This window comes from Taudactylus pleione, unplaced genomic scaffold, assembly GCF_031769625.1.
Source record: "Taudactylus pleione unplaced genomic scaffold, aTauple2 ptg000367l, whole genome shotgun sequence".
NCBI lineage: Eukaryota > Metazoa > Chordata > Amphibia > Anura > Myobatrachidae > Taudactylus > Taudactylus pleione.
This window is the reverse complement of record NW_028284768.1, coordinates 2,691,199-2,705,538: the sequence shown is the minus strand read 5'-3', so window position 1 is coordinate 2,705,538 and position 14,340 is coordinate 2,691,199. Positions and strand designations below refer to the sequence as shown.

At 48.5% G+C, this 14,340-nt stretch overlaps 1 protein-coding gene across 3 annotated transcripts in view; it reads right to left on the bottom strand.

Annotated features, from left to right (window-relative positions):
- LPIN1 (lipin 1) overlaps window positions 1–5,346 on the bottom strand; it is a 208,383-nt gene extending 203,037 nt beyond the window's left edge. Inside the window, exon 1 of one of the 3 annotated variants that reach the window (XM_088444612.1) lies at window positions 5,075–5,346. In XM_088444612.1, coding sequence (XP_088300738.1) covers window positions 5,075–5,215 — 141 coding nt within the window. In that variant the 5' untranslated portion in view covers window positions 5,216–5,346. The remainder of the gene's footprint in view (window positions 1–5,074) is intronic. The other 2 variants (XM_088444618.1, XM_088444614.1) reach the window with 2 other exon arrangements.
- Window positions 5,347–14,340: the final 8,994 nt, after the last annotated feature.

Sequence of the window (14,340 nt, the reverse complement as noted above, 5' to 3'; positions counted from 1 at the left end):
TATTAACATTGTGCACATTGCTATTTATATGTACTCCCGGGAGTTATTCAACCTGAGAAATATTTTAATAAATATATATTATCTATTGGAATATGAATTATTATTATTATTATTATTATTATTATTATTATTATTATTTCTGAGAGCCACAGTTTACTGCAGATTTTTTTTCTTTGATCCTGTGTGAGACTCTTCTTTCCTAGCTAGACAAACACTATCCATTCAGCTGGCAGAAGGCATCTCTAGCTTGTAGTATTCCACATACAGTATCTCAGATTTGCTGCTAGTTATGTAATAAATATAATTTCACAGAAAAAGATCTCTAACTTCAAAGTAGAAATAGAGGGGGAGATATATCAAGCCTCATAATAAAAGACAGGTGGAGAAGTTGCCCAAAAGCAACCAATCAGCTTCTAGCTATCATGTTATAGAATGTACGTGACAAATGATGGCCGGCCATAACCATAACAAGCTGCCTACAGGCATTTTAAAACAAACCCTTTACCTAAAGGATCAGAACCAGTGCTTGTGTTCTATGAGAAAAGGTGCCGGAACTCACCTAAACTCACCTCCCACTTGAGTCAAGTGTCTCCCTGGTCTATAAAGTAATTGAAACCGAGGAGACGGATTATACGAGTTACAGACAGTAGTGTTATAATGTAACAGCGATGACAGAAGAAGAACGCCCAGATTCTCTCCCCCCACCCAAAAAAAAAAGATGCCAGTGCTGGGTGCCATTGGGTAACGCCAGAAACGAGCACTGGCCACAACTACCCATGGGTAGACTAACTTAGTAAACAGTGGGCCTGATTCAGACCCACTCGTGAGCGCTCGCAAGCGGGTCGATGTTGGCCCAGTGCGCATGCGCGAGACACGGATAGCAAGAGTACAATATAGAGATATAACTTCATTTCTGTTTTAGGAGTGAGGGTGATGACGGGAATCAGTCTAGCAAGGCACAGGTCACATTTTAGAGTAAGTGTATGAGAAACTTGTGGAAACCATGGTAACCGGATAGATGCTTGAATTCATTTATCAGACTATTTAAAAATAAAATAAGCTGCATCTTGAGGAGCATAAAGCGAAATCACCTGCCAAACAGTAACATCTGTGGTGATGGGGTCGGCAATTTGTAGCTACTTATACAAGCATTACTGACTAAAATGGGTAACAAAAAGAAACATCTTGTGACAAGATATCACAAATAATGATAAGGTATCCAATGCCGGTTCTACAGTGGTAAGCTGAATAGGATGCAGCCTAGAGGCCCTCACCACAAAAGGGCCCCTTCCTCCTGGAAGGGTTTACTTCCGTCTGACATTCTGAGCAACTAAAAATTTGCTTAGAACATCGAATCTGCAACCGATGGTGCCTCTGTGTATGCAAACGGCGAACGTAAGATGTTCGCTAGTTGGGGTCTCAATACAAATTCCATCGGCTGCGACATTTGCATATTTTTGCACAACCGCTATGTACGGGATCGCAGTCGCAACAGGATTTGCATCCACCTCAGGCACTATGGTGTCTATGCACTAAGCCTTGGAGAGTGACAAAGTGGACGGAGATAAAGTACCAACCAAACAGCTCCTAACTGTCACTTTACAGGCTGTGTTTGAAAAATGACAATTAGGAGCTGATTCGTTGGTACTTTATCTCTCTCCACTTTATCTCTCTCCAAGGCTTATCACATCTCCTGACTTCTGTTGGCTCCCATGATGACAAAAAATGCTGATATGATTGGTTGTATACAATACCTTGGATATGAAAATCAGTTGGGGCTAAAGCAGCATAAAAACAAAAATATAGTGACATGAGGGAACTATATAAGTGCACCTGTTACTTATACAAAGTAGAAGCTGCCATTTTGCAGTCGGTACCAGTATTACGGAGGACGCCAATGGCAATGCAAAATATGTAATGACTAAGAAGCCAGGGCCGGCTCTAGGGGTGTTCGACCAGTGCGGTCGCACAAGGGCGCCACCCCTAGAGGGCGGCACCCTTCCCCAGCAACTCGATTTCAGAGGGGACCCCCACCGCCGCAGCCGGAGTGTGAATGGATGCCGCACGCATGCGTGCGGCATCCATTCACTGATGGAAGAGGGCTGGGGGAAGCCCAGCCAGTGACGGATTGCTGGGCTTTACCCCCAGCCTGACGTTATTTGGAAGCGTGCCATGCGGGCACGCCTCCAAATAACTTCACATAGGGGGTGTGGCCTATGATAGTTAGGCCACACCCCCAAATTCAGTCGCGCGCGAGGGCGTGATATGATGGGCCGGCACAGGGTGCTCTGACCCCTGGAGCCGGCCCTGTAAGAAGCTAAGGGGTATATTTACTAAAGTGCAGGTTTTTAGAAGTGGAGATGTTGCCCATAGCAACCAATCAGATTCTAGGTATTCTAGAATGTGCTGGAGAAATGTTAAGTGGAATGTGATTGGTTGCTATGGGCAACATCTCCATTCTAAAAACCCACACATTAATAAATATACCCCCTAAGAGAGGTATTCATGTAGCAGCATGTGCGTTTGTGATGTGCGCTTGCAATGTGCGGCTGCTCACAGCACTACTAACTATTACGATAGCCCAAAATCGCAGATTTTTCTCTGCAAAACCCGGCAATTTTTGTTGGCTGCGAGTTGTCGGCTGAAGCGGTCGGAACGCCGCCACCATGTGGCCAGAGTGTAGTACTGAATAGCCCCCATACGCTGTAATAAGTTTTCATACAGTACTCCAGGCTGAGCTATGCCAATGGGAATTCTTCATTTGAAACTAAAGACGTCACTGAGACATTTTGTCGTTGAGCTCTCTAGTAAAGGAAATGCGGCATATTCCCATTTATCATATTCACATGTGTGTAAACCTCTGTGATGTGGGAGAGTAAATTCTCAGAATAAGTGAGACAAGTGGTTTCTGAGAATCTCAGACTCATCTACACTGTGTTGCAGATGACTATTTTCAGCAGCGCAGAATCTGATCCTCTCTCATTATCAGTCTAATGTAATATGATTGACACTGTTTAAATTGCAACTTATGAGTTTAAAATCGGTGTTGAATGAATGCTCATTTTAAAAGGAGACGCCAAAGTAATGACAGCGTATCACTGTAATCTGATGCACTAAAAGCTGAATTAGCCCTGTATAAAGACCAGAATATGGAAAAGCATATGAAACTTAAAATGCTTCAGTGTGCTGGATACTTGCAATTTGATGGGTATTATAGAACAACAATTACCGCCCATCACCAACGCTGCTTGCGAGATGACAGTCTCCAACATACAAGAGAGTTTGTATAAGATTTTTTTTTTTTTTTTTTAAATAAAACATATTTCATGTTTTAGTTTTGTCCTTGTGCCCTCATGTCAGTGCTATGTTGATCCCCTGCTTGCATCTGCCAGCCTATCAATTCAATACAATATCTCTCAACACTGTTACACTCTGCTTGTATAGATAGAAGCAGACATTGGAAATGCATACCACATACAAGACATTAGAAGTCGTACTGTGCATTTGCCCATTGAGGGTGAATCACAGCAGATGCTGAGAATTGTATCCAAATCAGAAGCTGGAAAGTGTTGCTGCACAATTATTTTCACATATTGAGAATAACAGTGGATAATAAGAATTATGTACAGTACGCAGTGAAGTTGTGGTGTGCAGTTATCCATTCCATACACACATGACCACAGCCGGTACTGAGAATTATACCCAGCACACTGAACAAACAATAATACAATAGATGTTTGGACTTCCTTTTTTTTTCTTTTTAAAAAGACAAAACAGGAAATTGCTCAGCGCAGTTCCTCAAAATCCTGCCCCAGTGCCATTTGGAAGCAGGGATTTGGTGACTGACATCTATGAATTCTTATCCCAAACATAACAAGATTTCAAGTATAAAAAAGAAAAGAAAACAGTATACTAACAATGTATACTTTATATGAAAGGAAAGTCATTGATCTCAGGAGTGTTTAGCTACAACTCGGGGTATATTTACTAAAGTGTGGGTTTTTAGAAATGGAGTTGTTGCCCATAGTAACCAATCAGATTCTACTGAACATTTCTCTAGCACTTTCTAGTAGATAATAGCTATGGGCAACATCTCCACTTCTACAAACCCGCACTTTAGTAATATACCCCCAAGATTATACAAAATTCTTATAAAGAAACCCAGCAAATCATAGCAGAATAAACAAACAAAATGATAAAATAGACAGTCGTTTACTACTCACAGATAAAATGACAAACAACACAGAAAATATTAACTCTATAAGAATGCAATGATTAGAAACTAAAGGTGCAGTTGAAAAGTGTAGGGACTTTGGACCTCATTCAGAGTCGGTTGCGAGTGCCGATGCGCTCGTAACCGACTCGATGGTTTGGCCTACGCACGCGGAGCGGCCGCACTGCGTGCACAAGCCCCGGAGCGACAGAGAAACTCTGTCGCTCCGGAGCTCGTTACCAAAGGGGCAGCTGTCGATGTTGATCGACAGCTGCCCCCATTTGGTAGGCGGGCCGGGGGGGTGGTTTCCAAAATGGAGGCGTTCCTTAACGAACGCCTACTGTTTTGTGGGCGGCCGCACTGACATCATGAGTGATGTCAGTGGGGAGCTTCCTGCTCCATCAGAGCAGAAAGCTCCCTGGGGCTTACGAGCACCCAGACCCAGCCTTAGGGTCTGGTCGTAAGCCCCGATGGTCGCGATGGTGATCACCATTGCGACCATCAACCTGGTTGGTCGTTAAGCTGCGGGTGGTAACCCACAGCTTAACGATCGGCAAGGAGGCGGCCGTTCAGGATGCAAGCGGCCACCCTGATTCAGAGCGACCGCTTGCAACTAACGACCGCCTCTGAATGAGGTCCTTTGTCAGTGTTTTTCCATCTACATCCATCAAACACTATTCCCATACAGAAAGGTAAGCAAGCTCCCAGATGCCTTTGCTCAGCCGGCAGGCACAGTCACTGTAATAGCTGACATTAACCAACAGTTATTCTCGAGCTGTTTAATTAAACTGGACACTTACTTTGCACTAATCAAAGTTCTGCAACATTGCACAGCATAGTAGAGGAATAAGGATACGTTACCCAAGACCAGTTGTACTCCAGACCCAGAGGTATTCCAGCTAGTGTCAATTTTCTGTCATGCAAGTGGTATTCTGGGAGTTGCTCCTGTTTTCCTTTCTCTAGATGGTCTTTTGAGAGATGTTGTGCAGGATTAACATCCATTACCGAGAGGGAAGTGAGTGGCCCGAGAGAGCTAAAATCTCCCCAAGTGTTTGCAGTGAAGCAACATTCTGCCCTGAAGAAATTGCCTTGGACAATGAAGTCTCTGGGTAAACGTATTTACACTGATCGTGTTTGCTTGCTAATTTTACCTGCAGAAGTTCTTGGAATGGCAGCTACCACAGAAATCTGAGACAGACAGCTAAGCACACTCTTTCCTTACAACTGACTCCTGAAGTATTTCAGTTCAGTAACCAGCTCATGTTCGTACACAAAGCCTGATCTCCAAAGTACAAAATAGGGCTGGTTGTTTCACTCTCCGCTCCTAATTCCTTCAATGAGGTAAGAGCTGCTTGACATGTGTAGAGATAGAGTTGAACTGTGCGTGTTCGTCCTCATTAATGAAGCGTACCATGGTAAGCTCTAGTTCAGAAGGCCTAGATGGTCCGCCCAGCGCACCTACCCTCCACTTTTTGAAACTCAGGGGCTGATGCAGTCTTGAATGTTTGCTGAGTGTATCTAGCATGTTTTTGCAATGCGCTGTGAGGTTCTGGGTTTGTTGTGGGCCCGGGGTGGTTATAGGAGCAGACACTGAAGCAGGTTTAAATGAAAAGGTGGAACTTTTAATGAGTGGTTTGATAGACATGAATATGACAAAAACTAAAGTCCAGATATAGCACTAAGTGCACTTGGGAGCTGTGGTGAAGCAAAGGGAAAAAGTCCAGTTAGTGACAGGCAATGAACAACGTCCAGTAAGTGGGGATGTAGTCTGGAACCCGACGGTCAAAATGCCGACCGCCGGCTTCCAGACTGCTTTATCCCGACTAGGGACAAATGACAGGCGTCTAAATGAAGACGCCTGTAATTTGCCCGACGTCGGGAGACCGGCGCCCGGCATCCCGATCGAGCAGATGCCGGGCGCCGCAGCAGACAGCCGCAGAGGGGGGCACTTAGCGGGGGGGTTAGGGTTAGGCACAGGGGGGAGGTTAGGGTTAGGCACCCCTAAGGAGGGTTAGGGGGGTTAGGTTAGGTTAGTAAATACTTACCTTTAGGACAATTGGGATTTCCTCTGTTGTCGGGCAACTGCTGTCGGGAATTGAACCGCCGGCCATGCGCCCGGCGGTAATACATATCACACCCGGGAAGTGACTGGTTAATAGAGAATGTTCAGGTAGTGGCAGACAATGGCAACTGTCCAGGTAGTGACTGGTTAATAGGGAAATGTCCAGGCTGGAGAAATCAGGCTGGAGAAATCAGGTGTAGTGGCTGAAATGAAGAATGCAGGCTGAGGAAGGATTATCCAGCAGTGTCAGTGGAGGCAAGGTGCAGGGTGAACAGCAGGACTCAGGTACTCAGGCAAGGGGAAGGTAATGGAGGATGCAGGGTAGTCCAGCGGGTTTGGAGCAGACAAGCAGGCAGGCAGGTAGCGTATCACAGGAAACAGGTGGTGAGCACAGGGAACTCTCTCTCAGCTATGCTGAGAAACACGTTGCACTGGCAATGAAGTGAGGCTCTGAACCTCCCTAAATACCAAGTGCTGTGCCGTGACTGGCCACAGAGAGCATGTGACAAACCAGGATTGGGGGATTAGGTCACCTGACCGGAGGCAAGATGGCGGCGCCCATGCCGGAGCGGAACGGAAGCACCACCAGGGCTCACCAGCCCGAAGTGACAACATGTCCGCACAGAATCACGCACAGCCAATACCCCTCGCCAAACACAAGCGCCACCGTCAGACGCCCCCCGCCATAGTGACCTCACAGGTAATACCCATCGACCACCATGCCGAGAAACTCTGGTCGTGACATGCGCATGCTTCAGAACTGAGCATACAAAAGTACAGGCGATACCTGGTCCTACGCATTTCACCCATATCTTCACTTCCAAAGGAGGGTTATAACTAGAGAGCGTGTCAGTGGAACTGAGGGCGCTGCAGAGTTGTCTGGAAACATAAATACACCTCTTTTCAGACAAAGCTTTTGACCTAGAATCGGGCTGGTGCAAGTCCGCACTGACGATGATGACAGGTATCAAACCAAGTGTACTAACTGCAATACTACTCTGCACAAAGGCCAATATGTGCATTTAGAGCCTGGTTCGGAGCCACACACAGAACGGCTGCATCTGTTATTTTTCTCACTGTCAAAGTGTCTGAGGCCATCAGAGCAGTGGCGTCACTAGGGCTAGAGTCAACCAGTGCGATAAAGCGGACTTGTGCGCACCCAAGATCGCATGGCTGCAATGCCATGCCCTCTAATGTATGACATTTTGAGGGCATTACCACGTGTTACTCCCCCATTCTTGTCACGCTGGTAGCTTGCCTTAGGGCCTTATTTAGAGGCGGAGGCCTCTAAATCAGAGCAGTGGCGTCACTAGGGCTAGAGTCAACCAGTGCGATAAAGCGGACTTGTGCGCACCCAAGATCGCATGGCTGCAATGCCATGCCCTCTAATGTATGACATTTTGGGGGCATTACCACGTGTTACTCCCCCATTCTTGTCATGCTGGTAGCTTGCCTTAGGGCCTTATTTAGAGGCGGAGGCTGTGCTGATGTTTGTTCAGTTGTCCAATGGTTTTTACTGTGCATGGATCTGAGTCACACTGTGCATGCGTCTGAGTCACACTGTGCATGCGTCTGAGCCACACTGTGCATGCGTCTGAGTCACACTGTGCATGCGTCTGAGTCACACTGTGCATGGCTCTGAGTCACACTGTGCATGCGTCCGAGTCACACTGTTCATGCGTCTGAGTCACACTGTGCATGCGTCTGAGTCACACTGTGCATGCGTCTGAGTCACACTGTGCATGCGTCCGAGTCACACTGTGCATGCGTCCGAGTAGAGGAGTAGCGTGGAACCATGGCGCCTGGAGAAAGTGTATGTCATATCGCCCCTCCCTCCCTGTACTCCACTGTGCCAGTGGGGTATGGCCAGCCTGCGGGGAAATACTGAAATGAAGAGAAAAACAGCAAACAGTGGCAGTATCACGCTGGGCATTGAGGTCCCATTGGGGGAATGGAAAGCTACGGTGATTTATCTGACATTAAGGGGTAGCTCCTTTAGCACTGCTTTATGTATAGCACCTAGGATCTGATTTTTATCTAATTTGAATCATTGTTATTAGTCAATAGAGGAGATTATATTATATATTCTGATCATTTAACTTAAATTGACAGAATACATGTGCTAGAGTGAGATATCACAGGGTGCACAGCTTATTACTGCAATCACTGCCCCGAGCAGCTGTCACTGGAGTGGGAACACCTATGGGAAGCTCCATTCCCTGCTATGCTCTTACTTCACAAATATACATTGTACCTATATTAATGTGAGTACTACTAACCATGTTCTGTCTACCACCATTATTATTATTTCAGGTCTCATAATACAGAATTTTTTAAAAGGTCTTTCAAATAACACTGTGTGGTCATGCCTAGGAACAGGGCCGGCTCCAGGGGTCAGAGCACCCTGTGCCGGCCCATCATATGGCGCCCTCTCATCGCGCACGGCTTCACCGTGTGCGACCGAATTTGGGGGCGTGGCCTAATTACCATAGGCCACACCCCCTATGTGACATTATTTGGAGGCATGCCCACATGGCACGCCTCCAAATAACGTCAGGCTGGGGGTAAAGCCCAGCAATCCGTCACTGGCTGGGCTTCCCCCAGCCCTCTTCCGTCAGTGAATGGATGCCGCGCGCATGCGTGCGGCATCCATTCACACTCCGGGGGTCCGGCACCGCCGCTCAGCTGTGGCGGTGGGGGTCCCCAACCTCCCAATTAGACCACCCATGGGCCACTTCGGCCCGCGGATGGAGCAGCGGGACAATACTGTCCCGCTGAAATCGGGATGCTGGGGAAGGGGGCCGCCCTCTAGGGGTGGCGCCCTTGTGCAACCGCACTGGTCGAACATCCCTAGAGCCGACCCTGCCTAGGAACACCTTATTACTTTACATAGCAAAGCAGTGACTCTTTTGAAACTCATACCTGCCAATAAGAAAAGGAGAGGGGTGGTGACAGAAGCCAAAAAGAAAGGAGAGGGGAGGGGCAAAGAGCCGATCACAGGGTAGAGAGGGGAGGGAATTAAAGAGATGAGAAGTGAATGTAATCAATCTGACAGGAAAGGGGAGGTGACAGAAGATGGTCACAGAGAAGGGATGGCTGGCAACCTGGGCAGCTTGAGGTAGCATAAAATGTAGAAACGGATCTCTGATCCGTAACTTATTTAGGATATAGAGCAAACAAACTTAGGTGATACTAACAGGCGCCTGTCATACTGTGCAGCGCCCCATGAATTCCAGAAACCTGAATGGCGCCCTCTGTCCATTTTGGCGGCCGGAGCTCATGCTCCACTGGAACCACCCTCGCTACTCCCCTGCGTCCGGGTTACACTGTGCATGCCCCTGAGTCACACTGTGCATGCCCCTGAGTCACACTGTGCATGCCTCTGAGTCACACTGTGCATGCCTCTGAGTCACATTGTGCATGCCTCTGAGTCACACTGTGCATGCCTCTAAGTCACACTGTGCATGCCTGAGTCACACTGTGCATGCCTGAGTCACACTGTGCATGCCTCTGAGTCACATTGTGCATGCATGTGAGTCACATTGTGCATGCCTCTGAGTCACATTGTGCATGCATGTGAGTCACATTGTGCATGCCTCTGAGTCACATTGTGCATGCCTCTGAGTCACACTGTGCATGCCCCTGAGTCACACTGTGCATGCCCCTGAGTTATACTGTGCATGCCCCTGAGTCACATTGTGCATGCCCCTGAGTCACATTGTGCATGCCCCTGAGTCACATTGTGCATGCCCCTGAGTCACACTGTGCATACCCCTGAGTCATACTGTGCATGCCTCTGAGTCACATTGTGCATGCCCCTGAGTCACACTGTGCATGCCCCTGAGTCACACTGTGCATGCCTCTGAGTCACATTGTGTATGCCCGAGTCACACTGTGCATGCCCCTGAGTCACACTGTGCATGCCTCTGGGTCACATTGTGCATGCCCCTTGGTCACATTGTGCATGCCTGAGTCATACTGTGCATGCCCCTGAGTCATACTGTGCATGCCCGAGTCACATTGTGCATGCCCCTGAGTCACACTGTGCATGCCCCTGAGTCACACTGTGCATGCCCCTGAGTCACATTGTGCATGCCCCTGAGTCACACTGTGCATGCCCTTGAGTCACATTGTGCATGCCCCTGAGTCACATTGTGCATGCCCCTGAGTCACACTGTGCATGCCCCTGAGTCATACTGTGCATGCCTCTGAGTCACACTGTGCATGCCCCTGAGTCACACTGTGCATGCCCCTGAGTCACACTGTGCATGCCTCTGAGTCACATTGTGCATGCCCCTGAGTCACACTGTGCATGCCCCTGAGTCATACTGTGCATGCCTCTGGGTCACATTGTGCATGCCTGAGTCATACTGTGCATGCCCCTGAGCAGGGGCTGGCTGGCAACTTTAGGCATGGGGGGCAAACACTAGCATGTGGCCCTCAATAGTCTACCAAATAACTGCAACGGAAAAAATAGCATAATAATCTTCTCGTCGGCGTGGTGTATCTAATGTGAGTGTGGTTTAAATAATCATAGAAATTTCTTGTTATGCCAAAGAGCTATAAACAAACACATAACCTACCAGCCAGGGGCTGGCTGGCAACTTTTAGCCTGGGGGGCAAATGCATGCAGGCGGCCCTGGCAGAGGAGTAGCGTGTAGCCAGGGTGCCCGAAGAATGTGCGTGCTATGGTGCCGCCCCCCCTCAAGTGTTTCAGGGAGGAGGCGGGTCCATATGGGATTAATGTAAGGTACAAATAAAGATTAGGGGCAGCCCCCTGTTGTAGTGCCCATATGCAGTGCCCCCGTGTGCCACAGGAGATAACACCCTTATGCAGGCCTCCAGTAGTGCCCCCAGTAGTGATCCCCCCTATGCAGTGCCCCTTGTGCCCCCAGTAGTGGTCCCCCCTGTTCAGTGCCCCTTGTGCCCCCAGTAGTAAGCCCCTTATATAGTGCCCCCAATAGTGGTACCCCCTATGCAGTGCCCCCAGTAGCAGTCCACCCCCCCATGCAGTGCCCCCAATAGTGGTAACCCTTATGCAATGTCCCTTAAATAGTGGCCCCAGTTGTAGTCTCCCCCCTATGCAGTACCCCCAGTATTGCCCTTTATATAGAGCCCCCAGCAGTGGTCCCTCGCAGTGCCCCCAGTGGTAGTCCCCTCCCCCTATGTAGTGCCCCTAGTAGTAGTCCCCTCCCCTTGTAGTGCCCCCAGTAGTAATCCCCCCCTGGTAGTGCCACCATAGAAATCCCCCCCCTGGTAGTGCCCCCATAGTAATCCCCCCCCCTTGGTAGTGCCCCCAGTAGAGAGTGACTTAATTAAAAAAAAAAAAAAAACACTTACCTGAAACTCCCGCTCCTGGTCCCGACGCTTCCACCGGCTCCTCTGGCCGCTTTGCTTTATGGGAGAGACGTCGTCATGATGACGGCTCTCCCATTACCCACTGCGGGAGCCGGAAGATGGCTCCCGCAGTGGGAGCAGCAGCAGCCGCTGAGAGTCTGACAGACTCTCAGCGGCTGCTGATTACAGCAAACACACAGCTGCCGGCTCCGACGGCTGTGTATTTGTGCTGTGTAGCGCTGACCAGTGTGTAGCGCTGTCACAGTGACACAGACTGCACCGGCCCGCGGCCCGCTTGACGCTGCGGCCCGGGGGGCACATGGCACCCTGCCCCCCGGCCCAGCCCGCCACTGCTACCAGCCGTATCTAACAAAGCAAAAACACATACGTGTAATGGTTAGCGTTACTGCCTCACAGCACTGAGGTCATGGTTTCGATTCCCACTATGACCCTAACTGTGTAGAGTTTGTATATTCTCCCTGTTCTTGCGTGGCTTTCCTGCGGGTGCTCCGGTTTCTTCCCACACTCCAAAAATATACTGGTAGGTTAATTGACTCCCATAAAAAATTAACCCTAGTGTGTGTGAGCATGTAGTAGGGAACTTAGATTGTAAGCTCCACTGGGGCAGGGACAGATGTGAATGGCTAACTATTCTCTGTACAGCGCTGCGGAATATTTGTGCGCTATATAAATAACTGGTAATAAATAAAAAACTATACTAGTGTCCTCTGTTGAATACAGTGACCAATGTAGACTAATTAGACTTACAATCAGATCCACAATATGACCGCCTCTCCTTGCTCAATAAAAATCAGATGCCAGTCTCCCCCCCTTTTTAAATTAGACCCCAGATTTTACAGACTCCAACCTACTTTCTTAAAAATCGTATTCAATACACTCACACACCTATCTTATTGAAAATAATACCCCATATCTGAAGCACTCTCACTAAATAAAACAGACCCAACTTCTGTCTCTTCTTTCACATTAAAAATCATACTCCAAAATTGACACCCCCTTTTTATTAAAGATGATACCACAAATCTGTATTTCCTCCCAACCTCATAGCACATAATGCTGATTTAAACAGGAACACAAAGAGGAGAATGATAAATAAAAAGGATCAGGAAGGTACTTTTTTCCTTCAGTCATTATTCTTGCAGGAGGGAGGAGAAGCGGGGGACATCACAGGCTGGTGGAGGAGTAGATGATAAGAGATCAGGGGCTGGCATTAAGTTATGAGGTGACCCCTTCCCCTTCTCCAGATTAAATATGCCAGAATTCTGGTGTGGTACTTGAGTGGATTATTGCAAAACCACTACAGTGCCTAGTTCGGTTTCTTTTAAACTTATTATAAAAAAAATAATACATACATATATATATATATATATATATATATACTGTCCCCGATTACAGCCCAGCCACCGAGCCATCGTCTGATAGATTTTGCCCGCCAGAGTTATTCCAGCAGTGCTCACATGGGACACTGGGAGCAGCTGCTGCATGTAAGTGACATGCACCATGCTGAGCTGTGCAGAACGTGGGGCCACATGCTTGGGACAGGATCGGAGAAGTACATGCATGCAGGAAGTGCGCAGCGCTCCTGCCAGTAGTTGAATAAAATAAGTCCAAAAACAACGTGCCCCAGCCACCATCCCATCCCCACCAACCCCCACTGTGACCGACAGCCGGGGGAGACTCATACACTATGCCCGCAGATGCCCGCAGACAATGACTCTGCCCAGCCACTCTTACCTGCGTAGTCCTCCTGCAGCCTTCTGAATTCTGATTGGTGGATAGCTCCAGCCATCCACCAATCAATGTGGAAAGACATCCCACCACTGTGATTGGTGGATGGGACTAGAGCCACCCACCAATCAGCATTCTGACAAATACTGACGGATACAGTGCGGCTGCATCATGATCACAGGTATGTGACACATGCGGCCGGGAGACAGAGAGAAGATGCTCCCTGGCTGCTCTGTGTGAATAACATAAATGGAGCGGTCGGGGAGCATCTTCTCTCTGTCTCCCGGGCGCAGGGTATGTGATGCAGCGTGCAGCTGCAGCCACCCGGCGGCCCCTTAACGTTAAAATTGTAGCGGCCCGGGGGGCAAATGTCACCCTGCCCCCCGGCCCAGCCCGCCACTGCCCCTGAGTCACATTGTGCATACCCCTGAGTCACACTGTGCATGCACTGACATAGGTCGTAGTGAGTATTTGAACACAGAGTGATTGACAGTCAGTGTGCGTTTATGGAATGTAACAGGGAGAGTGGCTAGTCAAATGCGGGATCGCCACCAGCATTTTGTGGGCTTGTTGCGGCCAGTGCCTGCGTCTTTGTATGCAGTTTCACTTGCGCCAGCGGCTTGGTTCCGGCAGACTTTCTGAGCAGCCATAGGGTTGCTCAGAAGTTCGATGGTGCAACCTATTACAGAAGCAGCGGATTAGAAACGCAGGCGGTGGGCGTCTCTGTACAAATGACAGCGGCTGCGGCATTAGCATATACTCTCAATAGCGCTGCGTACAAAACAGTAGTAGTGAAGGGATTAGCTTCCACCTATGTATCAGGCCCTTAGCTCATTCCACACACAGAAGCAATTCCGGCTAACTTGCATTCAACCCTGCATCAACTTCCTAAAATGAGATTTGCAAGGACCTAGTATAATCTCAGTAGACACAAGGTGCTAAAGTGTAAGGGGTCTATTTACTAAGCCTTGACTGGAGA